This window comes from Typopeltis vanoorti, chromosome 9 (assembly GCF_054136105.1).
Source record: "Typopeltis vanoorti isolate ZY-2024b chromosome 9, IOZ_Tvanoo_1.0, whole genome shotgun sequence".
Taxonomy (NCBI): Eukaryota; Metazoa; Arthropoda; class Arachnida; order Uropygi; family Thelyphonidae; genus Typopeltis; species Typopeltis vanoorti.
Window position 1 is genome coordinate 73609700 of NC_143557.1, and position 26353 is coordinate 73636052.

The window sequence follows — 26353 nt, forward strand, 5'->3', positions numbered from 1 at the left end:
TATAAATTAATTTTGAGTTTCAAAATTTTGTTCAACACTTTGTAGAATACTGTATTTAGTTGCCTTTCATCTTGATACATAACTTACTCTGAATTATTCATTTGCAATTAGTATTACACTGAATTAATTAATTAAATTTATTTCTATAAAATATTTTAGTTTTATTACCTAATGACCAAAAAGACTCACTCTTATGTTTCATATATTATTATATATATAGTTTTGTTAACACACACGCACTTGAAAAGATATTTAAAAGGAACACTTTTCTCTGAAAAAGAAATACTACACATGTTGGAAAACTTTTTTTTTTTCACTTGGTTAGACTATAATAAATTTAGTTTAATCCTTTATCCAATTGCAAGCAAACAAAGTTTGCGCCTGAAGTATCTTCAGGACTGAGGCAACTTGTGATAAAGATGACTAAGCTTTCATCACTCCTTGTCTCAGTATATCCCATAATGCAAAGCACATCTCCTTATGGACATGTATAATGCTGTGCATTAATGCCAAGAGTTGCCTCAGTCCTGAAGATACTTCAGGCACAAACTTTGTTTGCTTACACTTGGATAAAGGATTAAACTAAATTTATTAAATACTACACATTTAGTGATAATAAATAATAATGTGTATAAAATTGTCCATAAATATGCTAATTGTCATTCTTACATTATTTAAATAAAAATTCTCTTTACAGATTAGAAATTATGCAAATATGCAGCTTATTTTTTAAATGAAAGAGCTTATGTTAAAAAACTACATAATCAAAATTTGGATTTGGCAGTGGGATTTTACTGCTTTCCTTTCCCAATAACTAATGTGTTTATGAAGCATTGTGAAGATATGTTCTGAACTGTGTGTGTGTGTGTAATGACAAAATAGAATTTTCATTGGAAATTTATGTTCTTATATGATGAATCAGAAAGGATGCAATGATAGATTAGTTACTTTTCTGTATACAGAAAATTGATAAAGAAAAGTAGGCATTTACATTACCAGTAACACAACCCAGCATCAAGGTCCTTATATTAAGAACAAATAAGTCATAGATGAATGAAGAGCTTTCAGAGGCAACTTGTGGTAAACAGCAGTGATTGGAAATGCTCTTAAATCATCAACAGCACCAATAGGAAACTTATTCACTGGCAGCATCAGAGGAGTGCATATTTTTGTACAAAATCTTGGAACACCCAGTTCGCCTGAAGCTGAAAATAATTGGTGGTTGTTGTTATTATAAACAGAATTCATATGCAGTCCATGTTACATCAAGAGAATGAAGTAATCTCTATGCTCCACAGGTAATGTAAATGATGCCTAAAAATCTGTTACCATCAAAATAAAATTTGAGATTAGCAGATCATGAAGATTACAGATTGGATTTTCTCCAGTCAGAAGTTTACATGAAATCTTTGAAATCAGTAAACACCTAATAATGACAAATTTGAAACATGGACATAATTTCTGATGTTCCATGGTTCATTCTAAGTCATAAGTCATTCTAAGTGGAATAAAAATGCAACAGTGCTACATATGTTCTGTCAAAAGAACAAGTGGTAAACAGTCTTCTAAGAAAAGTTACAAGTGTTGATGAAGCATTAATAGCATGACCAATTGATATCTTAGATAAATTAAAGCATATTAATTGCATATTGCTATGATTACTTATTAAAAAAAAAAACTTGGTTGCAAGAAATCACTTTTAGCTTTCTCAGTCATGTAAAAAAATTCTAGAGAAAAGTTCTTATGAATGATTCACAGGTATTTATTCTGAGCAATTCTTCATTGATATATCTCTTTAGAAATGTTTTAACAATTTCTTGCTTTTTATAACATCAAGTGACTGCATTTTTTATGCTATTCAATTTGGATGAATTAATACTTATAATGAATATGTACACATATTCATTATAAGTTCATATTCATTTTTATTGATTTTATAGTTTATCATAAACAATCAATATTAATGCACTAATTTAAAAAAATATATATTTAATACTTGAAATATTGTACATAGAACAGTGAATTTAAAATGCTTTTATGTTTTGCCTTTTTGAAGAACGTATTGCTAGATCTGTTGGGAGGATCCAGTGATAATGTAGGAAAAACTCCTGAAATCTTAAATCCAGCTGTTACTTCGACAGGCAATTCAGATTTATTAGATCTTTTAGGAGTTTTGGACCTCAGTTCTCCAACACAAGGTAATTCTTTTTTAATTATGAAATCATTTCCATATACTTAAATGTCAAAGCTAGACAACCATGAGGAATCATGCACATACTCTTTTAAGGAAAGCAAAGAATTGACTAGGACTTATAATTTAATATCCAGTCCTCAGCTTCTTGTGGCACACACCCCATTTGTATGTGCTATGTTCAGTATCTGTGTGGATACTGAATGAATGGATATGCTGTCAATTTGGGATTTAGCCGATTGAGTTGTATTCTATATCAGATTAAACCAGAAAACAAAGATAGTGCAACAGGATGAAGTACCATGCTGGTGAGGCATTGTCCATTTAAACAAGACGCCCCCCCCCCCTCACTCTTTTCAGCTTAGAAAATAATTAGAGAAGTACACTGGCATAATTGATGTTACCAAAACAAAGAAGACAAACAGGTGAGATTCTTCTAAAGAACAAAAACAGGATGTTATCTTCAGACAGTAATGATCAGGAAAAGGAAGGAATACCTATAGTATTCAACACTAAACATGAGGATAATCTTGAATAGTAGGCAGAATTAAGTGGTGATGTGGACAGACATCGAAATGATGTATAGCACAATAAGATTTATATGTGACTATTGTTGTCCCACAAGAGGTTTTACTAAGGAAGAAATGAGTGATTTTTCAAATCACTAGAGAAGGCAGTTGACATAAATGATAAGATAATCCTTATTGGAGATCTAAACAGCCAAGTTTGATAAGAATATAGACATATAGAAATCTTAGAAAAATTTTGAGAAAATTACAAGGCTATTAAAAAATACATGATAGTAATTGACTAGTCCATGTACTGAACAGAAAACTAACACCATATTTCAACAAAGATATGTGCAAACTCACGTGGGGGAGGCTCATTGATGTTATTGTCAATAGTGATATCTTCATGCTAGTTCAGGAAAAATGTATACAGGAGATTTTGAGATAGGAAGCAATCACTATAGGTTTTGAACAGGATAAAATTTGAATATCATATTGTAAAGTGTGTGTAAAAATTTTGAAAAGAATTACAGTTGAGCAGCTTTCAGAGGTGAATGGCATACTGAAGTGTTACAAATATCATTCAAGAAAAATGAAAGTTTAAAAGCAAGAACCAAACCTATGAGACTCATTGGTAGACCACAAAGAAAACATTGATTCAGTCAGACAGGCATGTATTAAAGTTGTGTATAAGGATAGAAAAATCAGAAGTCCATGGTGTGCTGGAAGTTAAAAGGCAGTTATCGAAATGAAGAAAAAAGTTCCTAGCAAGTAAGCCAGCATATGCTCTGAGAGAATACAGACAAAAAATGTTAGAAAAGAAGTGTGTTTCCTGGTTCACTGAGTGGTTATGTGCCCTCTCTCTGCAGTCATTGAACACTTGGGTTTTCAATGAATCGTTAAAATGATGAAACATCTTCAGCAGTTAAAAAAAAAAAAAGGATGATTTTACATCAAGTTTGGTCTTCACTAATTCATCACATCATGCTTAGTATACAGCAGTCTGCAATTGAGCAGCCATGCTTGCTCACAGCAGATCAAAAATGCACTCACACGAAAATCTGAACAGTGCTTGCAGCATTTTAACAAGAATAAAACTGATTTTGTGCATCGATTTATTAATATTACTATTCATAATCTCTTGAATGAATTCAGGCATCTTTACTGAGATTATTTTGAGTTAAAAAAAAAAAACTATATGAACATGGCTTCTCTACTAAATGTTAAGTACTATGCCAGTTGATTTATTAAAAGAAATACTTCCATTGCTATAAAATTAGAATAAGCAGACATATACATGGTAAATTATTTATTCATATAATTCGTGTCTTCAATAGATTTCTCAAAAATATTGGCTTTGTCCTCAATACATGATGTAGTACTTCCGTGCATTGCCTGCTTAGCTTGCAATTTACATTTTCTAATTCTAATATGTTGTATGTTTATAGATTTTGCAATGGAAGTATTGTTGATGAATACCAGCAACATTTTTCAAATTGAAGGATTCCAAGTTGAAGTGTGGCACAGTTCTCCAGAGATTAAATGAGAGAAAAGCAAATTCTCACTCCACTGTGGAAGTCATTTCCAGTATTGTATCAGTGTTTGGTGTGGCATTGTCTGTGATAAATTCATTGATATGTTTATTTTTAAAGGTCATCTTACATGACATTTATTAGGATTTTTGTAATATGAATTACTGCTGCTGTAATGTACATTTGTCTACATGGCATCCAACATGATGTACTTCCAATTTCGTGACACTCGTCCACATTTTTTCCAGTCTTAAATTAACTGCCTGTTGATTTCAGGTCTCTGTAGCATGAAGACTGGATTTTTGAATGTGGAGGTGGATGAAAGAGTTAATGTACTAGATCAAAGTTGAAACATAGCATGCATTGCTGTCATATTTTGGATGCTGCAGCCCAAGTGAAAATCCTGAAGAATTAATGTAAGTTACCTGTACCATATATACATGGGTTCTGTTCCAACAGGCCAATCTTAAGTCAGAAATCACTATACGAACCATAAGGATATGTTAGCAAGTAACAATGCCTGAATGCTATAATGTCTAGGTTGCTATTTTTTAAAACTAATTTTACTCTTAGTTTATAGTTAAATAATATATTGTACAAATTATGACAAAATTTCTTTATAGAGTACTGTACTGTATAGAGTACAGTACTCTATACAGTACAGTATAGAGTACTGTACTGTATAGAGTACTCTATACTGTAGTATAGTAGCATGATTGTACAGTGATTCTGTGTACTTCAAATAATTAGATAGAAATACATGTATAAAGGGTAATTCTTCAATGCTGCTGCCTTTATTAATTGGGACTAATCAGAAGAGGCAGGGAAGGGTAAGTAATCAACAACAAATTCTTCATATTTGTCTGACTTGATCTGCACAGGTTTCCTTTTCTGCATAAATTTCTCTTTAGCAGACAATTGTGATTACATCAATTGGTCCACTTTGCTAAATCTCTGCATTTTGGAATCCATTTCCTCAAACAACGAACTGCCTTATTAACAGAAGCAAATGCCTCTATAAATGCTTTTTTTTTTTTTTTTCTGGAAACTTTTTTTTTGGGGGGGGGGTGCTTGTTTTCCTCTTTTTGTTCATCTATGTATTTCTTTCATCATGTCTGGAACAACTATTCAACATTCACACAGTATCTATCATATCTTGCCTTGAACTCATTCACGGTCGTAGCACCCACAACAGACTCTGGAAGCTTATTCCACTCATTCACCACTCTCCAAGTAAAAAACCTAGCTCTAACACCCTTGTCAACCATGCTCTTGCCCAGTTTCCATGCATGGCCCCTAGTCCTCCCACCACCAGTCATATTTTCAAAAATATCTTCTGGATCAATCTTATAAAAACCCTTCAGTAATTTGAATGTCTCAATCATATCACCCCTCCTTCGCCTATCGTCCAATTTCTGCAACCCACAAATCCTCAACCTATTCTCATAAGGTTCATTCCACAGACCTGCTATCATCTTGGTCACTCGTCTCTGGACCCTCTCCACTTCCTCCCCATCATGAAGAAACCCTGGTGCCCATAACTGGGCACAGAAGTCCAGATGGGGTCTTATCAAGGCTCGATACAGAGGAACAACAACTTGCTTCTCTCTGCATGTTAAAGTATTTTTCATAAGCCAAGTGATTTGGTGAGCTGTTTTAGTTACTTTTGCAATGTGCCCCCTAAACTTCAACTCCCTATCCACCAGCACTCCCAAATCCCTGGCATCATCAATCTCCTGGAGTATGGTTCCACCTATGCGATATTCTTTTCACCCCAAAGTGCATAACCTTACACTTTGCCACATGAAACTGACATCCATTTTTCCTAGCCCAGTCCTCCAAACTATCCAAATCATCCTGTAAAATTTTGACATCCTTGCACTCACAATTGCTCTACCCAACTTTGCATCATCAGCAATCAAGTGAACACTTCCTCTCAAATCCTTTCCAATATCATTGATGAACAAATTGAAAAGCAGTGGTCCAAGAACAGAGCCCTGCGGCACTCCACTAGTCACAAGACGTCTTTTTGACTCCACTCCTGAATAAACCACTCTCTGGTATCTCTCCTTCAACCACCCTCCTATCCATCTTACCAACCCTATATCTATCCCCATCTGCTCCAGTTTACTGATTAGGGTTCCATGTGGTATCCTGTCAAAGGCCTTGGCAAGGTCCAGTAGTATCACTGTAAACCCATTACCCCTATCCAATTCAGCTGTCACTGTGTTATAAAACGTGAGCAAGTTACTGAGGCATGATCTACCCTTCACAAAACCATGTTGTCCCTTATACAATATCCCATTTTCATCTATCCAATCCTGTATTCTTTTCTTGACTAATTTCTCTAAGACCTTGACAATGATTTCTGATATGCTAATCGGTCGGTAATTTACAACAGCAGTCTTGGAACCACCTTTATGCAGTGGAACTATTTTCCCCTCCTTCCACCCGCTCGGGACTAACCCAGACCCGAGACTCAAATTAAACAAAATGGTCAAGGGTACTGACAATTCATTAGCTGCTTCTCGTACTACACGAGCTGGTATACCATCCAACCCCACAGATGTATTGACATTGTGGTTATGCAATAGACTACTCACCTCCACTTCATTCACCACAATTCCCGTATAATCTACTGGTTTATTCGTTTCTGCAATGTCACCACCTGGATGATATATTCTTGCAAAGTGCTCACTCAGTAACTCAGCTATCTCAACTGATTCAGTTACCTCCCTACCATCGGCATTCTTTAAAATCATTCTGCCATGTACATTTTTCCTTTTACTTGCTACGTATCTAAAAAAGTTTAGGATTCTCTTTAGCCTGCATGGCCAATGTTCTTTCGTAATCCTTTTTTGCTTTTCTTACCACACTCGTCACCCTTCTGGCCTGCGCTTTATACCGTTTATGTGCCTGCCGGTCACCTTTCTCCTTAAATTCCCTCCATAGTTGTTTCTTTTTTTGCAGCTCAAGCTTAATGGTGTTATTCATCCATTTAACCCCTACTTGATTTATTATTCGGACTCTAGGTATACAGTCAGCCATTGCTTCATGCAAGCACTTCTTAACCACCTCCCATGCACTATCAACTTCTAGTCCTTGCAGTTGTACATGCCATGGCACTGAGCCAATCAAACTCCTAAGCTTGTCATACTTTCCAGCCCGATAATTCCCCCCCCCCCCCACCCCCCCCCCCCCCCACCCCCCCCCCCCCCCACCCCCCCCCCCCCCCACCCCCCCCCCCCCCCACCCCCCCCCCCCCCCACCCCCCCCCCCCCCCACCCCCCCCCCCCCCCACCCCCCCCCCCCCCCACCCCCCCCCCCCCCCACCCCCCCCCCCCCCCACCCCCCCCCCCCCCCACCCCCCCCCCCCCCCACCCCCCCCCCCCCCCACCCCCCCCCCCCCCCACCCCCCCCCCCCCCCACCCCCCCCCCCCCCCACCCCCCCCCCCCCCCACCCCCCCCCCCCCCCACCCCCCCCCCCCCCCACCCCCCCCCCCCCCCACCCCCCCCCCCCCCCACCCCCCCCCCCCCCCACCCCCCCCCCCCCCCACCCCCCCCCCCCCCCACCCCCCCCCCCCCCCACCCCCCCCCCCCCCCACCCCCCCCCCCCCCCACCCCCCCCCCCCCCCACCCCCCCCCCCCCCCACCCCCCCCCCCCCCCACCCCCATAAAAGCACTGAGCAGCAACAGTAATATAAAAGGTGTAGGGTACTCTGTCTATTTCTGTGTTGATTATTTTGGGTATGGAGCCGATTGTATTGTCGCCAAAGTGCATTAGAGCCTGTCTTCTAAAGCTCTTGATGTGAGCGAATTCAGGCCTAGTTGTAGAGGCGCGTTGCGTTTGGGTTTTACCTGTCACTGCACCGTATTTTGATAGTAATCCATGAAGCATTTGATGGCTTATTTCCAGTGGGACATTTGACACTGTTACTTTTGTGGGAGCAAGTGTGATTGGTGAGACATTCACGTGGCATGCTCCGATGTCTATTCCCTTTTCAATTAATGTCTCAGACCAAGATGCGTTGTTAAAGTACATTTGTACGGTTCCGGCAACTGTTGAAATGTGAGTTATATTTTTTGGGGGAACATGTTGAGCTACTGCGTCTAGATACGTTTCCAGTGGGGTATTTTCGATTGCGAAAATTACAATTCCGTTGTCTCGGGAAACGCGGTTGGCTAGGTGAACGTTTGTACGCGCGGTGGTCGTTGTTGCAGTAGTATTAATTCGCGCGGAGGTATTAGCTACAATGTTGGCATAAGAGACAGAGAGTACTGACCTTTGTCCGTTGTTGTCCGGGGGGCTGAGACCGATGTCTTTTCCTTCTCTGGAGCTGTGGCTGGCATCTTTTCCTTGATCGAAATTCTGCGACCTTTGACTGATTCCTGCTGAGCTCGGGCATGGACCGGCTGCTGCTGGTGGTGATATGCTGTGGTTTATACTGGCCATTGCTTCGGGCGAATAAGGGGAAACGCAAGCTATCACAATTTCCCGGTACTCGAGATGGACAGACGGGTCAGAGAGATTGTTTTTGGAATCAACAGAAGCTTTAAAACATACTCTAAGCCTCAACAAGTATGGCAGTACAACTTCAGTTCCTTGTGTTTTCTGTTACAATTTTTTTAAAATAGATCCACTGTTATGCCAAATTGTTATTTCGTGTACTGTGACAAACTGTTTTTGTGCTCTGACGATGCTGAATATAATACCATTGAAATATCAGCAAATAAGTTAATAAATATTATTTTCTTATCATTCTGTATTGTCATCAATACTATTGAAAATAAATAACATATTGTAAACATAAATTTTAAATTCTTGAATAAACATTTAACACTTTAAGGGTAGGTGTCGGCATATTCTTAATTTTTACCACTGAAAACTCCATAGCCTTTTTTTAAAATTCAAATATCCATAGTTCCATAAATCTTTTCAGTATTGGACTCACATTTATAGGAAGTTTTTTAATTCAAGAGACCTGTACTGTAAGCTTCTTATTCTGCAGTTATGAACAATCTCATGACTCACAGTGTATCCTGTCTTATTAGCACTATTAGGGTATTAGGCTTATTGAAGAAAGTATGAATTGTAATGTTATACTGAGAATGTTTTGAGTTGCAGTCTAGTAGTTAACTGATTTATAATTTTTTCAGCACCTGTTACCTCTATGCCTCCAAATGATCCTCCAAGTTTCATAATGGATGGATTAGTTAGTGCTCAACCAATAGGAAAAAGTAAGTTTAAGATATAATTCTCTCCAAAATGCAACAAAGAACTCAGATGTATCACAGTTCTGAGTTGTTTTATAGAGATAGTATAGATAAAACACAAATATCAGATTAATATAGTATTTTGCTGAACATATTTAATGCATTGGTCACTACTTAATTCATGTCAGTTATTTATGTTTTGAAATTATGAAGCACATGTATATATTATATAAACTGTAAATGAACTTAGCACTGCTCTCATGTAATCAAAAAGGATTTGTATCCTACAAAATCGATAATACTCTTTTCAAATATTGTTCTCAGTTCATTTAAATGAAAGGAATTAAAAATTACATGGGATAAGTTTTTTTTTTTTAAATAAAAATAAATAGTTCAATGATACACAGAAACATATACACAGAAATTATTTACAAAATGAAAATAATTGCAGTACAACTTAAGACTAATTCTTAAAACTAATGGACTTTTTCAATCATTCCCATATTCTTATAAAAGGTATAAGAAACTGATTTGGCAGTTTGCAGTTTTTGAGCAAGTGTTCAAAATTTAAAGATAGCAAAAAAATGTAGAAATTGCTAAGTGAAGCATAGCAACACAATCTGGATGGATTATTGTTATCCTTAGTGATTCACTTATTGGATGGGATATTGATGTTAAGAATTATGACCAAAGGATCTAAGGCTATGGGGCCAATATATTGAGTCAGTTAATTTGTGTGTGTTCTGGCTAGTTTATCTATTTTGCAGGATAAACTCCCGGAAGCTGATAACCAGAGAGAGAGAGAGCACAAAACTAAAATGCTCTATCTGGAAGATAACAGAAAATATAAGTTTCATCTTCTTTGCTATATGCATATAGAAATAATGAATCCAGAATAGCTCGAAATAAGGATCTCAAACTTCGTTGACCTGTTTTTTCCAAGTATGGAGTAGTAAATTTAAAGATTGTTGTTCATTTGCAGTTAATGAAAAATTGCACAAATATAACCTTTCTGATCATAATATTCCTAGAAACACTTTGATAGTACTGTAAACTAAAAAAAAAAACTTCTTAAATTGACCTTCAGCAAGAAGTAAAAAAATGGTTTGACCTTCAATCATCTTTCACCATCAACTTCTGATAGACCCTTCTGTTTTTCCTACAAAATTAAATATATTTGCAAGTGGATCAATTTCTCCTTTGGAGAAACTCTTTTCTAAATTCTGAATGAAAAAAGCCTGTTCTTTTCTTACCATAAACGCAGACAAGATAATCTGCTATCCCAAGAACTGAAAATCAGCTGAATGTATACTCTTCTGAGTTTCACTGTTGCTTCACTGTTGGAATAGCAAGCCTTCAAGGGATTGCAGTATGTATTCACATCAGTACCGTCGACAGGGTGTTGCATAAAGGCAGCCTGCCTCACGGCTCGTCTTAATAAGGGCACTCGTTCAGCAATATTGCAGTAGGCACCGTCGCTACGCTAACAATTCCTGTTAGACTAGCAAGTGCAGAAAGAGGTATTTTCAAGCTTAAACTGATTAAAAATTATTTGCGAACAGCAGTGACCCATGAAAGATTGGTTGGTCTAGGAACTATATTGATAGAGGCAAACATAGCTTATAATTTAAATTTAGAAGAGCTTAAAAAAAAAAAAAATTATTGTGCGATGTCCCTGTAGAGCAAACATTTAATTGTTTTGCATTAATGTTTCTCTTGTAATAAAAACAACATAGCAATTGGAGATTTTCTTATATTTTTGTCTTATAATCCATCAGGGACAATGTTTAATTGTTTGCCTCAGGGTGCAATCTAATCTGGTAGCAGCCCTGATTCACATTTTATATGAATAGCAATGTATCAAGAAAGGCTTTGCATAAGAAAAACTGACTGATAAAACTATTGCTTATAGTTCATCAATATCTCAAAATTCCTGATATTTATCCTCTGGGTATGTATATCAGGAATATTGATGACAGTACTACATGATTAAGCTTACATTATTGCTAATGTCCTCTCAACAATTTTCCTCCAAATTATTCTTACTTGTCAGCATTACAATATTGCCCTGTCTAACATTTCGGTCTTCTGTGGCACTTCCAGGCTGAATCAATCCACATAGATCTTGGTCTTCCTCTTTTTTTTTTTTTTTTTTCTTCATCTTAGCATCAAACATTGTTTTATTAAGTGACCATATCAACTCAGATTAGCTCTGCTCACACATTCTTGAATGCTAACAATGTCACGTTCCTTCTTAACATCTTAATTTTTAATATAGTTCTGCCATTGAAACCATCTGTTCATCCTGTAATTTTTATCATAACTGATGTCCATGGTCTCTAGTCTTTGATGAAATGCTTTATTTCTAACACATCTCTCACTTTCTTAATTTAAAACTGGTTTCAACGCTATCTTGTGTATATTGCTAGTTTTGTGTTTTGGCTGATTTCTTACTTATTCCATGTAAATTTATTCTGCTGGCTCGTAAGCTGTGCTTATCCTGTTCATATTTCAATATTTAATTTGCCATCTTCACTAGAAACTGTGTCTAAATAGTTAAAATGTGTTACTTGTTCTGTAGCTTCTCCATTGAGATTGCAGCTAAGGTTTTTTTTTGTTTTTTATGATTAATTTCATAATTTTGGTCTTTTATTTGCTGATTTTCATGCCAAATTTGTTTACTGCTGTTATTCAGTTTAGTTGGAGAATTCTGGAGACTTGCATTGGATGTGTTCAGGAGTACATTGTCATTTTCAAAGAGCTAAGTTTGATATATCTAATTCTACTATCAGGTTTAATGTCACTTTTTTTCATAATGTGATCTATATAATGATGAATAATAATGGAGATTCTGTGCACCTAATTTTACATCAAACCATCTTTCTATATTTCCTTCAATTTGAAATGCTGACTTAGAACATGGAATATTTATTGCTCTGTGTAATATTCCATTTATCCCATATAATTGTAGCATTCTAAAATGCTTATCTATAGGCACCTTGTCATATGCTCTTTCTAGATCTACAAAACTGAAGTACAGATTCTTGTTACATTCCCATTTCTCAACTACTGAAAATCTGATCTTGACAATCTCTATTTGGCCTGAACCCAGCCTGTTCTTCCCCAAGTTTCCCTTCCACAGTTTTTCTTAGCCTCTTCTCAAGTATACTTGCATAAATCTTAGTTGGAATTCGTAATAGAAAAATTCCTCTGTAATTCTCACATTCAACTTTCATCAGCATCATCATCAAATTCCTGCCATGTACCCTCAAGGGGTGTACAGGATATGATAGTCCTACATGAAAAATTACATCATTACTAACTTCCTATCTACAATTTTCCTCCAAATCAGTCTGTTACTTGTCAAGACTCCAACATTATCAGATCTTATATTTCTATCGTCTAAGGCACTTTGTACCGTATCAATCCACCTATATCTTGGTCTTCCTCTAGGTCGTTTTCCTGCCAACCTGGCAGAGAACACTTGTTTTGCTAATCTTTCCTCTCCCATTCTATTTAAGTGAACATACCACCTGAGATTAGCTCTGCTAACACATTCCTGGATGCTGACAATGTTAAGTTCTTTCCTAATATCCTCATTTTTAATATGATATTGCCAGTGATGCCATCTGTTCACGCCTCTAATTTTTCTCAGGACTCTCATATCTGCGGTCTTTGGTCAAGTATTTTACTTCTGACCCAGCTCTCAGATCCATAAGTTAAAATTGGTTTGAACACTGTCTTGTATACAGCTAATTTAGTGTTCCGACTAATTTCTCTCTTATTCCATATGAATTTATTCATTTGACTTCCCACCATACCAGCTTTGCTGATTTTGTTGTCTATTTCTATATTTAATTTACCATCTTCAGTAAAAATTGTGCCTAAGTAGCTGAAATGTTTTACTTGTTCCACAGGTTCTCTGTTCACAACGCAGTTGACATTTTCAATGATTCTGCCTATTTTCTTTGTCTTTTTATTGCTGACCTTCATACCATATCTATTACAACAGCTATTCAATTTAGTCATAGAATCTTGCAGACTTGTAGTAGATTTATTTAGAAGTATAACATCATCTGCATAAAGCAAAGAGCTGACATTAACATCTCCAATTTTGATATCAGGTTTAATACCACTTTCCTTCATAATGTGATCCATATTGATAATGAATAACAGAGGGGATAATGTACATCCTTGTCTCACACCAGATTTAACATTAAACCATCTTCCTGTACTTCCTTCAATTCTAACTGCTGACTTACAACTCAAATAAAGACTAAGTATTGCTTGATATAATGCCCCGTTGACACCATATGACTGTAGCGTATTGAATAGCTTCTCTCTTGACACCTTGTCATATTCCTTTTCCAGATATACAAAACTTAAATACAGATCTCTGTTATATTCCCATGCTTTCTCGACTATTTGTCGTAAAGTGAAGATCTGATCCTGACAGCCTCTATTTGGCCTGAATCCAGCTTTTTCTTCACCAAGCTTTTCTTCCACCATTCTTCTTAACTGTTTCTCAAGTATACTTGCATAGATCTTGCCAGGAACACTCAGTAGGGAAATACCTCTGTAATTCTCACATGCAGTTTTATTTCCCTTTTTATATATGGGTACTATGAGAGCTCTACTCCAATCATCGGAAATTCATCCCTCTGTCCAGGCCTTCTGAACTATGCAGTGCAGCCACTGTAAGACTTTTATACCACCATACTTCAGCATTTCTGGTCGAATATCATCTACTCCTGCTGCCTTTCCACATTTCAAGTCTTTGATGGCTTTTTCTACTTCAAGTATGGATATGTATTCCTGACTGCATGCCTGGTCAGTGTTTTTTATCACTGTGCTGTCATCACTGCTTGTTTCATTTAGCAGTTTTTCAAAGTAATTACTCCATACTTCAAGGATATCTTTTTCTCCTGTTTTCATGTCACCTTTGTCATCTCTAACTACTTTAACAGCACTCTTTCCTCCATTCCTAAGCTTCTTCAACAACCTCCAGAATATTTTTCTACCTTCTTGATATTTATTTTCTATATTCTTGCCAAAGTCCTCCCATGACTTTTGTTTAGCTAGTTTTACACACTGTTTAGCTTTCTTACATTTGTCTCTGTATTCTGTAAGAGTAAAAGCTGACTTATTTGCCAGGAACTTTTGATATGCTTTCTTCTTTTCCTTCACTGCCTCTTTAACTCTTTCTGTATTTTAGTCTACAGTTCACATCTGAGAGCTGTCAACTTTTATTCGCTTTAAAACTTTCTTACATGTTATTCTTTTCAATATGCAATTCAATTTTATCCTGCTCAAGACTAAATAGTGATCGCTTCCAATTTCCATTCCTCTGTACAATCTGGTGTCCTGCACAAGGGAGAAAACATCACTATCAACAATAACATAGTCAATGAGACTTTTCTTATTCCTAGCCTCTTCTCTCCATGTGAATTTGTGCACATTTTTATGTTGGAACATGGTGTTAGTAATAACCAGTCCATGTCCTGAGCAGAAATCCAACAGATATTTGCCATTATTATTAGCTTTGCTCTTTTCTCCAAATTTTCCCAAAATATTTTTGTATGTCTCAGAATCATTTCCTACTCTGCTATTCAGATCCTCAACAAGGACCAACTTTTCCTTTTTCATTGTGTCAGTTGCTTTTTCTAAAGCCTCAAAAAATTCCTCCACTTCTACCTTAGTAGAACCTTCTGTGGGACCATAGGCACAAATAAGTCTCATTGTCCAGTTCCCCATTCACATATTTGCCCACATTACTCTACTTGAGACTGACTGCCATTCAAGAAGATTAGCCTCGTATTTTGTGTTGAATACTATGGCTACTCCTTCTTTTCCTTGATTGTCATTGCCTGAATATAACATTTTGTATTTATTGCTCAGAAAGATCTCACCAGTTTTGGTCTTTTTTGTTTCAGTCACCCCTATTGTGTCGATCTGGTACTTATGTAATTCCTCAGCTAGCTCCATTTCTTTGCCATTCAGGCTTCTTACGTTGATAGTACCGATCTTTAACTCTGGTGATGTTGAGTTGGGGTTTGTTTTCAGATTTGTTCCAGTAGCTGACTTTTCGCTGTTCGCCCTGGTTCCCTGGCGAAAACAACGGGGGCCTTGTTTAACCGGGCGACGCCCCAGCCGGCATGAAATTTTGTCATGTTGTACCATCATTTTTTATTTTGGTTTAACCAATAAGAATACAATTTGGTTGGCTAAATCCCAAATTTCCAGCCCATCGTCGTTCATTCAGTATCAAAGTAGATACCCAACAGAGTGCACCACGAGAAGGTGAGGATTGGACATTAGGTCAGAAGCCCTGGTCGGTTCTCTACATTCCTTTAAAGGCTATGTGGAGGTCTCCTCTCAGTTATATAATTTTGACCCTTAAGCACCCACGGTCAACTTTATTCCCCTTTTTATAGACAGGAACTATGAGAGCTATACTCTGATCATCTGGAATTTAATCTTCTGACCAGGCCCTCTGAATTCTGCAGTGTAGCCACTGCAAAACTTTTTTATGCCTCTATATTTGAGCATTTCTGTTTGAATGTCAGCTAATCTAGCTGCCTTTCCACATTTCAGGCTATTGATAGCCTTTTCTATCTCAAGTATTAATATGTACTCATTTTTGCATTCTTCTTGAATATTTTCTACTACTGTTCTGTCATTGTTTTGTTTCATTTAATATCTTTCAAAGTAATTACTCCAGACATCTAGAATAGTTAGGTAACTATATAGTTAAGTATCTATAAATACAAACTTATCAGATTTTCAAGGAAATGCAATAAAACTATGTGTAAAAAAATGCAATAAAACTAATGTTTGATTGCATTCTTGAACTCAGTATTTTGCACACCAACGTGAGAAATTATAAACATTGCTCATTACCATTGACTAATTTAGACAGTAATTTTGATAAAATTGTTACAGACAATGCTGAAAGATGTTTTGAATAGCTTCAAAAGTTTTCACTGTAAATAAGTGTTATTGGGGGGGGGGTGCATTTTAGGTTTGTTGCAGAATATTCCATCCTTCTATAAAGAATTTATTGTAGAATGTTGTTGGAAATCTCACCCAATTTGAACATCCTGAAGTACAAATTTTTTTATGTAGTTTCTACTCACAAGAGTTTTTATAAACCTGTAGTACATTCTTATGGCAGGTGGATTGGCTAAGGGTTTTTCTTAAGTTTTTTATTAATATTTTTTGTATTATTATTAATTTTTATATAGTAAAAAAACCCTTCTCAAGTGACCAAACAAACTTTTGTAACCAACTTCAGGCCTCTAAGTGAGATAGGGGTCTCATTTCAGGGGATACTCTCACCTGTATACAATCACAAACATCCATGCCCATGATGTGAGTCATTTATGATTTTCAAACAATTGCTCAGTCAAGGCTAGCAAATATTCAGAATCATACCTGACATTAAACAAAAAAACTGGAAAAATATTAACACAATATATATATATATATATAGACATCCAAATAGAAAATTGGATGATCATCATCACCCCTGCAGAACTGCTTCATTCTAATAACAATCTCAAAGTAAATACACAGACCTTGCCTCTTCATTTACAAATACCTACCTTGATATACTATGACATAACATTTAATCTTACTACAAACACCCCAACAATAAAAGAAATACTCAGAAATTTATTTACACACTCATCCATTAATTGTACAAATATGACAGCTATTATTATCAAGACATACACATTATTATCAGTAAAATAACCCAAATCAGAAATCAATACCCTTTTTTTTTTAATACAAATCCAATGCACGAAATGTTGCAAAAACATATAGCACATCAGTGCTGTGTGTTAGCAAGAGGTTAAAGGAAAGAAGAAATTTGTTGACATGTTTCCTTGAACATCTTGAAGGTGCAATTTTTAGTTAAGGGAGAGGTTTTCAGAATTGCAGAGGTATATGGAATGAAGGACAAGGAAGAGAAAGATGTTGGTTCGGTAACTTTGAAACTAGATAGTAAATGAAAATTTGAGAAAAACTGCTCGTGTTATTACAGTTATGGCAGAAAATTACGGAATTATGGTGGTCAGCTAACTAAGACATTGCCCATGGAAATACCTATAGAAGAGACATAAGGCAGAAACAGGAGGCAACGAGTATTTGGAGTGATTTCGAGAGAAAGAGTGGGGTTATCAGACTGGATTTTCCATCACACATTTCAATTATTACATGCTTCCTATCCAAACTTGAACTTAAAGATATTCTTGCATAGCTAAATCTCCAATCTAGTCCAGAAGTAGCAAACTCAGGCAAATTGCTGGCCTGGTCTGCTAAATGGTTAGCATATCTGCTCGCCAACCAATAGACTGCTTGTTCGAATCCCACTGTGGGCATGGATATATGCGTTTGGCTTTAGGAGGTAGATGAATTTCATTGCCCAGTGCGAGACTACCATCTCTTGCTTTATTGGAGGTCTGAAGTGGCTTGAAAAAGTTCCATATTTGGTCACTAGAGCAAGGTTTCCAGATGAGGTAAAAAAAGTGAATAAAAAATATAAAAAATTATATATATATATATATATATATATATATATATATATATATCAATCTTTTGAACAACTTCACCTGGTAGTTTTGAAATGGATCATCTTAACTCCACGAACTAAAAACATCGGTTATTATCCTGTACAAACACAGTAAAAGAAATTATATCCAAACTACAGACTCATTGCAAACTTTAACCTTGGTATCTCTTCTGAGTTTGGCTCCCACTGATGAGACCTCAATAAAGGGCAAAACAGATCTGGGTAGTGGCACTTCCCATAATGCATAGCATTATATGCACCCGAAAGGATGTGTGTGTGTGTGCAGTCATTAGTTCCTGTATACAAGTAGCCTAGTCGTGAAGAAACTTCTCACACAAATTTTGTTTGCTTACATTTGGATAAAGGATTAAAAAAGAATATAATTTCTTGGCATATTTGGATTTTTTATGACCAAGTGAAAAACTTTCAATGACTAACTCTAATCAAGAGTATTTTAATAATAAGATTTTACATCTTTTCACTATTTGTATATAGGAATGGCATGATTTCTGCATTACTTCAACCTTCAAAGAAGAGAAATCTAATTTTTAATAGTGGTCTGAATATTATTTAATGCAAGTGGAAATAAAGTGTCATCATTCTTAGGAGAAATGCAAGACTGTATTTTGCTAGCATTGAGATAATTGCAAAGAGATAATTGTTTAATGCATTGGTTATGGAAGGTCTAGAATCTTCTTTTATGTCATTGTGGTTTAATACCATTAGATAAAATTATAGGTTTATGTTATAATTTTCATCTTTTTAAAACCAAGGTGACATAAATTTATGACATATCACTTGGAAACTAAATATGAAAATTAAATTTGCTATGAAATATAACAGATTTAATTGTCAACCTGGTATAACATTGTCTATCAAATCTAGATTTATCAGTACATTCTTTATTTCTTCTCCAAGCCAGCAGTTTGCAAGGTTTGCAACATGAAAATGTTTTGGAAACCTTGGACAGTTAGATATTTCTTTGGTTTTATCTTTGCGATATAATAGTATGATTTCTACTCTTATTCCAAATATGAAATTCTTAATATACTTCTTATTTTTCAGGTATACCCCCATTAGTAATTTTTGAAAAAGATGGGTTGAAACTAGTGTTTGATTTTGAGAGACCACAAGATAATTCACAGATGGTTACAATACTGTTGACAGCAACTAATAATACACCACACTCTATAAATGATTTTGTGTTTCAAGCTGCAGTGCCAAAGGTGAGTTTATTGAAGTTTAACATATTTATCCAGTTTGTTTTTAAGAGATAGCTTCAAGTTAATATTTGATTTTAAACCACAAGATAATCTGCAAATGATTTTAATGTTGTTGATGAATCAGTTTTCATTAAAGGAGGTGTATATGTTCTGTCAAGTAGGAGATGATCATAAACTAAAGAAGAGGATTGTAGCATTTCCATGATGTAAAAAAAAGCTGCAAGTGCATAAGAAATGATCAACAGAAGATAAAGAGGAGTAGTATCCGTCTGTGTACCCAACATCAGGAAGATAAATCAGATGGCAGATAAATAGATGAGTGGCATTGTTAAGCAAGAACTGAAAAAGAAGTTGGAGGAATGTAAAGAGAAATGTGCAGCAAGTTCAAGGATGATCAACATGGTAAGAAAGGCAGTAGCAGGTTAGGAAATGAGTTGAGCAGGACCAAGAGAAATCCCAGAGAGCTCTTTTGCTGTGCATTGAGTAAAAGGAGAATAATTATGGAAAGATAACTTTAATGACTGCAAATGGTAGGAAGGTGACAGAAGAAATAGATATTATAAATTAAAGATGACAAGAAATGATATTCTTGGTTTAATCTTTTATCCAAGTGTAAGCAAAGAAGGTTTGCTCATGAAGTATCTTCACTCCTGGGCTACTTGTATGTAGAGGCTAGTGACTTTACATCAGTTGCCTTAGTATCCCATAATGCAAAGTACACCTCCCTTCGATGTATATAATGCAATGCATTATGAGACGGGTCACTATCCAGACTGGTTTCGACCTTTATTGAGGTCTCATTAGCAGGAGCTGGACCAAGAAGTGATACCAAAGGTTGAAGTAATGCAGAAGTCATTTCCCATATACAAATAGTGAAAAGATGTAACACATGTTACCAGTCTGCATAATGTCCCTTCTCATAATGCATAGCAAATACACCTCTGAAAGGAGATGTACTTTGCATTATGGGATACTAAGGCAAATAATGTAAAGTCATTAGCCTCTACATACAAGTAGTTCACTTATGAAGATACTTCACACACAACCTTTGTTTGCTTACACTTGGATAAAGGATTAAGGATTGGTATCTTTAATTTATAGTATAACCAAATGAAAAAAAAAACTTTCATCATCTATCTCTGAAATAGATATTACTGAATATCACTCTGCAGATGGAGTTAAAGCAGTGACTGATGTGAGAATAGCGGTAGACAGACTGCATGTACCTTCTTCATCATCATTTTTCAAGGATTTAGGCTAGAGTGGCCTGTTCTGGCTTCAGAAGTCATCATTGAATCTCTTTAGGGGATGTTCTGTTTTCTTTTTCCTAATGGTTTAATTTAAAACTTGTTTTGGTAATCTTATAACTCTTAACTTTGCAAAGATGTTTGATACAATACTGCATGCAAAAGTTGAGTAATAATATTAGGTTTAAAAAGATTGTTTTCTCCATTATATTAAAAAGAAATGAATGAATTGGATGTAATGTAATGTAATGGTAAAGTTATGTCACCCTCCTGATGAATAGGTTGAACATGAGCTAATTTCCAGGGTACATATATATACCCATGGAATAAGAGAGAATAAAAAAGGAAACACAGAACTTGCAAACATTCAGAACAATCACAGAAATGCCATCAGGACCACTAGATGTTGAATGTTGCATATTTGGATTAGTAGGAGGGCATTTACCAGGATTGTCTATGCAAGAAAAAGCTTGAAACAGAGTTAGACCAAAATTATACCTAATAGCTTTTGGCAAGAGACTGGACATAATTGCAAGTTTCTTGCTAATGTCCTTTCAAAAGAATTTGTGTATATGTTCATAATTTGTTTGTAGCTATTTCCAGCTTTTGTACAGGGTGATCCATAAGTCATGGAACATTCCGTAGAAAGGGTCCGTCTTTGTGAAGCCGGACCCTTTCTACGGAATGGAAGGCATTTACATGGTGTGGTTTCTCATGACTAATAAAAAAAAAAAAAAAAACTTATGCAGTTGCTTCACAAAGATGGACCCTTTCTATGGTATGTTCCATGATAAACACCTAGAAACAAAAATGATATTAAAGCAACTGATATAATCCCAAGAAAGAACATACAAGGATATGAGAATGTAAGTTTACCTCCATAACCTCTGCTACTAGTATGTTCTTTCTTGTGGTTACATCAGTTGCTTTAATATCATTTTCGTGTAGGTGTTTATCAGAACTTTCCAAATCCTCCTTATAAATGGGGGGGGGGGGGGGGAAACTAAGATGACAATTTCAATGAAAGGCAATTGCAATATTCCTACTTTTAAGTGGAATGGGAGAATGAATGTTTTTACTAGTAATAATTGCTTCAGTGATATATTCACTGTATATATTTGGTGTCAGACTGAAAACCATTTATTATTATTATTATTATTTGACACCTCTAGGGAGTGCAAGGACTCATCGAGGGAGGGCACCTGCTCTACAACTCTGTTTCCACTACTCAATCCACCTACTGACTGCAACTACACCAACGCCATCTACTGCTGACCACCACCAGTATTTCCACAGACACTCACAAACATCCATGCCCACGGCTGGATTTGAACCCACAGCCTTTTGGCTGGAGAGCAGGTACGCTAACCACTCGACCAATAGGGCCGGCATTTATGAAGTCATAAAGTCATTTGTGATGCATTTATGAAGTCATAAAGCTCATTGTGCTTCATATTCTTATAATGCTAGACAACGCATGGATGAAAATAGCTGTGTATGTTACTCTTTGGGAGAAGAATGTTGGATCATGGAATGCAAATGTACTATTTATCCCCTTGTGACACAAGGAATTATGCATATTGTAGCATGCATAAAAAGTTTCAGAAATAAAAATCTAGAGTTTGAAGTCATTGAAGTTGATATCGAAGAGTTTTTTCGTGTGAATTTTTTTTTCCCTTTTACATTTTTCAGTTTTTTTGTTTTGTGTTTTTTGCAATTTGCATTGTTATTTTAGTTATCACATTTCTGTACAGTCAAAACACTTATGTTATTGTTACACATGATGTTCACAAATTGTGCCCTTCAACTTATTCACTGTTTCTACACTCACAACACTCTCAGGGAACACATTCACTTGTCAGTTACTCTCTGTGAGGAAATCTTAATCTTGCTCCTCTGCTTTTACTTTCCCTGTACAGCTTCCAGAGATGGTTTCTTGTTCTTGTTGTTATTCCCCCCCTATATCTCCATTCTTTAGGAGGGGGGTGCTTGACAGTACTCCCCGTCACACATCACAATATTGAATGGGGGTACTGAGGATCCCACTCGACGCGCCCACGTCTCCTGACTCTCCAAATGAGATCTGGCAGAATAAGTGGTAGCAGAATTTTGTGTTAGCTGATCAAGAAGCTTCCAGGATGCATTGTCTGGTTTGGTCTGTAAATAGTGCACTATATAGTTGACTATTTACAGACCCACTTTACAACTTTTACTATAATAAAGAGAGTTGGTTTTTTCATGTGTCTTCCAACTATGAAAAGGTTTGTAAATCTTTAGAACATTAGTACCATGAGTAAGCTAAGGATAATTTTATATTTTTTGTATTTATTTATTTATTTTTTTTTTTTTTGTATAGCCTGGAAAACCTGTTCTGAGAGACCAAACATGGAACTTTTTCAAGCTACTTTATTCCTCCAATAAAATGCAATAAAATGGAAGATGTAAAAGTGACATAAAAGCAAGAATAGCGATGGGAAGAGATGCCTTTAATAGAAAATGGAATTTATTCAGAAGTAAAATGGATAGAAACCTAAAGAAACGACTAATAAAATGTTATGTGTGGAGTGTTGCCCTCTATGCAGTTGAAACTTGGACATTGAAGAAAGAAGAAATTAAGATTTTGGAAAGCTTTGAGGTCTGAATTTGGAGAAGGATGGAAAAAATCAAATGGACAGATAAAATAACTAATGAAGAGGTCTTAAAAAGAGTTGAAGAAGAAAGAAGTCTGTTAAGGAGGATAAAAAGAAGCAAGGGAAACTGGATCGGAATATTCTGAGAGGGAATGGAATCATCAGATGTGCCATCGAAAGAAAAATAGATGGGAAAAGACCCAGAGGAAGAGTAAGGAAAACAAGGCTAGGTGACATGCTGAATGGAGACAGGTACACAACCTTGAAAGAGAAGGCTCAGAACAGAAGAGAGTGGAAGGAAAGTTTCTGCTACTAAAAGAAGAACCTGCTCAATTGCAGAATACTCAAGAAGAAGAAGAAAATGCTGTGATTCTTTGGGTCTGTATAAAATTATAATTACTGCTGCAAAAATAGGGATAAAAGAATGTTGATCTTTATCCAAGCGTAAGCAAGCAAAGTTTATATATATATATATCTCCGTGACTGGTCTACTTATGTAGAGGTTGTTGAGATCACATCATTTGTCTCAGTATCCCATAATGTTAAAACATCACAGGAAGGGTCACTACATGTACCAGTTGCAACCTTCGTTGAGGCCTCATCATGGGAGCTAGACTTATGAATGATACCAAGGTTGAATCAATGCAGAAGTCGCATATTTTCTGTATATAAGTAGTGAAATGATGTCACCATATTTTTGTCAAATATACTTTGTAACCAAACAAAAAAAAAAAACTTTTTTACTTCTATCTCTGATCAACAGTATTTTAATAATATCGTGACACACTATTTTACTAAAATATATGATTTCTGCATTGATTTAACCATAATATCCTTCCACTAATGAAGCCTTAATGAAGGGCAAAACCAGTCTGGATAGTGACCCTTCCCATAACGTTTAAGCATTCTGGGATACTGAGGCAATTGATGTGAAATCAGTAGCTCCTATATAAAAGGACTAGTGAAGATACCTCACTTGCAAACTTTGTTTGCTTATGCTTAGATATCTTATACAGATTAAAACGGAAAAAAAAAATTAACATAGTTTGCTACAGTAAATACAAACATGACAGATATTTTGGAATCAGCAACAAGCTTAAAACACCAGCCAAATCTTAATAAATATGGTTGTGTTAAACTAAGATTTGGGAAACAGTAATTTTTAAACCTTTCAGCACCCACAGAGGATACCTCTCTTAGGATTCATTCCATTCAGTATTAAGCTTAAATACGCATAACATGTGTAATATTATGTTATAATATTACGCATAATAATATGTTATAAGGGAAAGTTTGCAATGTTATTAGTGAATTCTTTAAAACAGCATTGTTGTTACTGGACTTAATGTACTTTCTGTTACATTAAGTCCAGTAACAACAATGCAGCCTACTGTTATAGCCAGTAGGCTGCACTGGTGAGAATGAATTATGCCCTCATATTTGTCATGGTCAAAAAGTGAATTCTCTACTTGATTTAGAAATTTTAATTGATTCAAGTTTTTCATGTTCTCTATGCTATGCTAGCAATTTTTCATATACGCAGTCTTGCTATAAATACTGTTAAAATTTTCACACATGCCTGCACTGCTCACAGAATTATGCAAGTAAGCTTGCACAATTCTGTGAACTGTTAGTGGCGTTGTGTGTGTGTGTCCAATATTAACGTGTTTATCAATAGAGAGAGTTATCTAGCTATATGGATTAACATGAAGTGGAGAGATTATGAGAACTATTTAGCTGTAATAGCATCTCACAAGGTTGGAAGGCAGCTACCTGTTATTTTCAACACACTTGGGAGCAGTATAATGTTTGTGTATCGGACTATTAACTTTTATAATGATACAGAAGATGTATCTGACCACCAAAGAACAGGTTGACCATGCTGCGCTAGGATGCAACAGCTTGTGAGGGCATGCTTCCACTGTAATCCTGTGAGAACGCAGAAAGTGATGTCACAAGAGATGAATGTCTCACAGAAAACAATGTCACGTGTAGTAACTGATGACCTGGGGCTGATAGTTGTCAATCGTCGTTCTACTGAACACTTCCTAACACCACAACTTATGTGGCAGAGGGTGATAAAATCAAAGGCATTTCTCCAGTAGTGTGTGTGAACAACAGATACAAGAATATCCTTTTCACAGGTGAGAAGATTTTTGCTGTTGAAAAGTCATTTAGCTGCCAAAATGATTGGATATATGACCTGCCTGAATGGTTGCATAGTACCGAGGATTCAGAGAGGTTCATCATCCCTCATCAGTGATGGTTTGGTTTGGAGGGGTGTTGTATGGGGGGGGGCATCCAAGTTGCATTTCTGTGAGAAAGGGGGACAAAACCTCTGACAAAGTGTATCAAGATACCATCCTGGAACCTGTGGTATGTCCCCTGAACAACACCTTGTTTCACAGTAGGCAGTGGACCTTCTAACAGGACAAAGCCCTTGCACACAAGACAGCAACCACACATCACCATCTAATTGACCATCTGGAAGTTCCGATCTGAATTTGTTGGACTTCAAATTGTGGTCGGTTTGAGAGAGAGTAGTCTGCAAGAAAATGATATCCTAGCATTGCCAGCCTGAAGGTAGATTTGGAGCAAGCAGTAGCAGTGCTTTTGTTGATGCTGTGCATGCCACCATGCATGTTATATATGTGGTTTTGAATGTGCTGAAAATAATTTACTGATAGATTAAAGGTTTATGCACTGCTCAAATTGTAACAGTATTTATGGTTAGACTAGGTATGTCGTGATATAAAAGCATGGTTGGAAAAAATACTACTAGGTGGCAATGGCCTTCATCACTCAGTGAAATCCTGCCACCACTTGCAAAGTATCTCCCTCTCCTTTTATTTCATTGTTTCCATTGCATGAGTAGGTAATACCTAAATATTTCAGGTGACATCACAGCATAGTTTTATATCACCAAAAAGAAATACACAGACCACACTTCTAAGACTCAAATAGGTGATATTGTATCGTATTGCATGTTGCAAAGCACTGGTTTCTGGATAAAAATAGAATTTTAGAGAGAGAGAGAGAGAGAAATATAGTATCCTTCTATATTGAACACAATCCTTATTAGATGGAATAATTGTTAGGAGGAATCAACCATAAAATTGAAACCATGAAAATTTATTCAGCATCTGTGTTGGAAGCAAACACTTTTTTTTTTTTTCATAGAACAAGTAAATAGGTTTTGATTCACAGCTTCTTGATCGAAAAGAAAATATTC

The 26353-nt window shown here is 36.2% G+C and overlaps 1 protein-coding gene across 3 annotated transcripts in view; it reads left to right on the forward strand.

Moving 5' to 3' along the window:
• Positions 1-26353, forward strand: part of LOC150103156 (AP-1 complex subunit gamma-1-like) — a 418791-nt gene that overhangs the window by 352920 nt on the left and 39518 nt on the right. For all 3 annotated transcript variants that reach the window (XM_090398388.1, XM_090398390.1, XM_090398391.1), the window contains 3 exons: positions 2057-2198; positions 9390-9470; positions 19087-19247. In XM_090398388.1, the coding sequence (XP_090254514.1) occupies positions 2057-2198; positions 9390-9470; positions 19087-19247 (384 nt within the window). The remainder of the gene's footprint in view (positions 1-2056; positions 2199-9389; positions 9471-19086; positions 19248-26353) is intronic.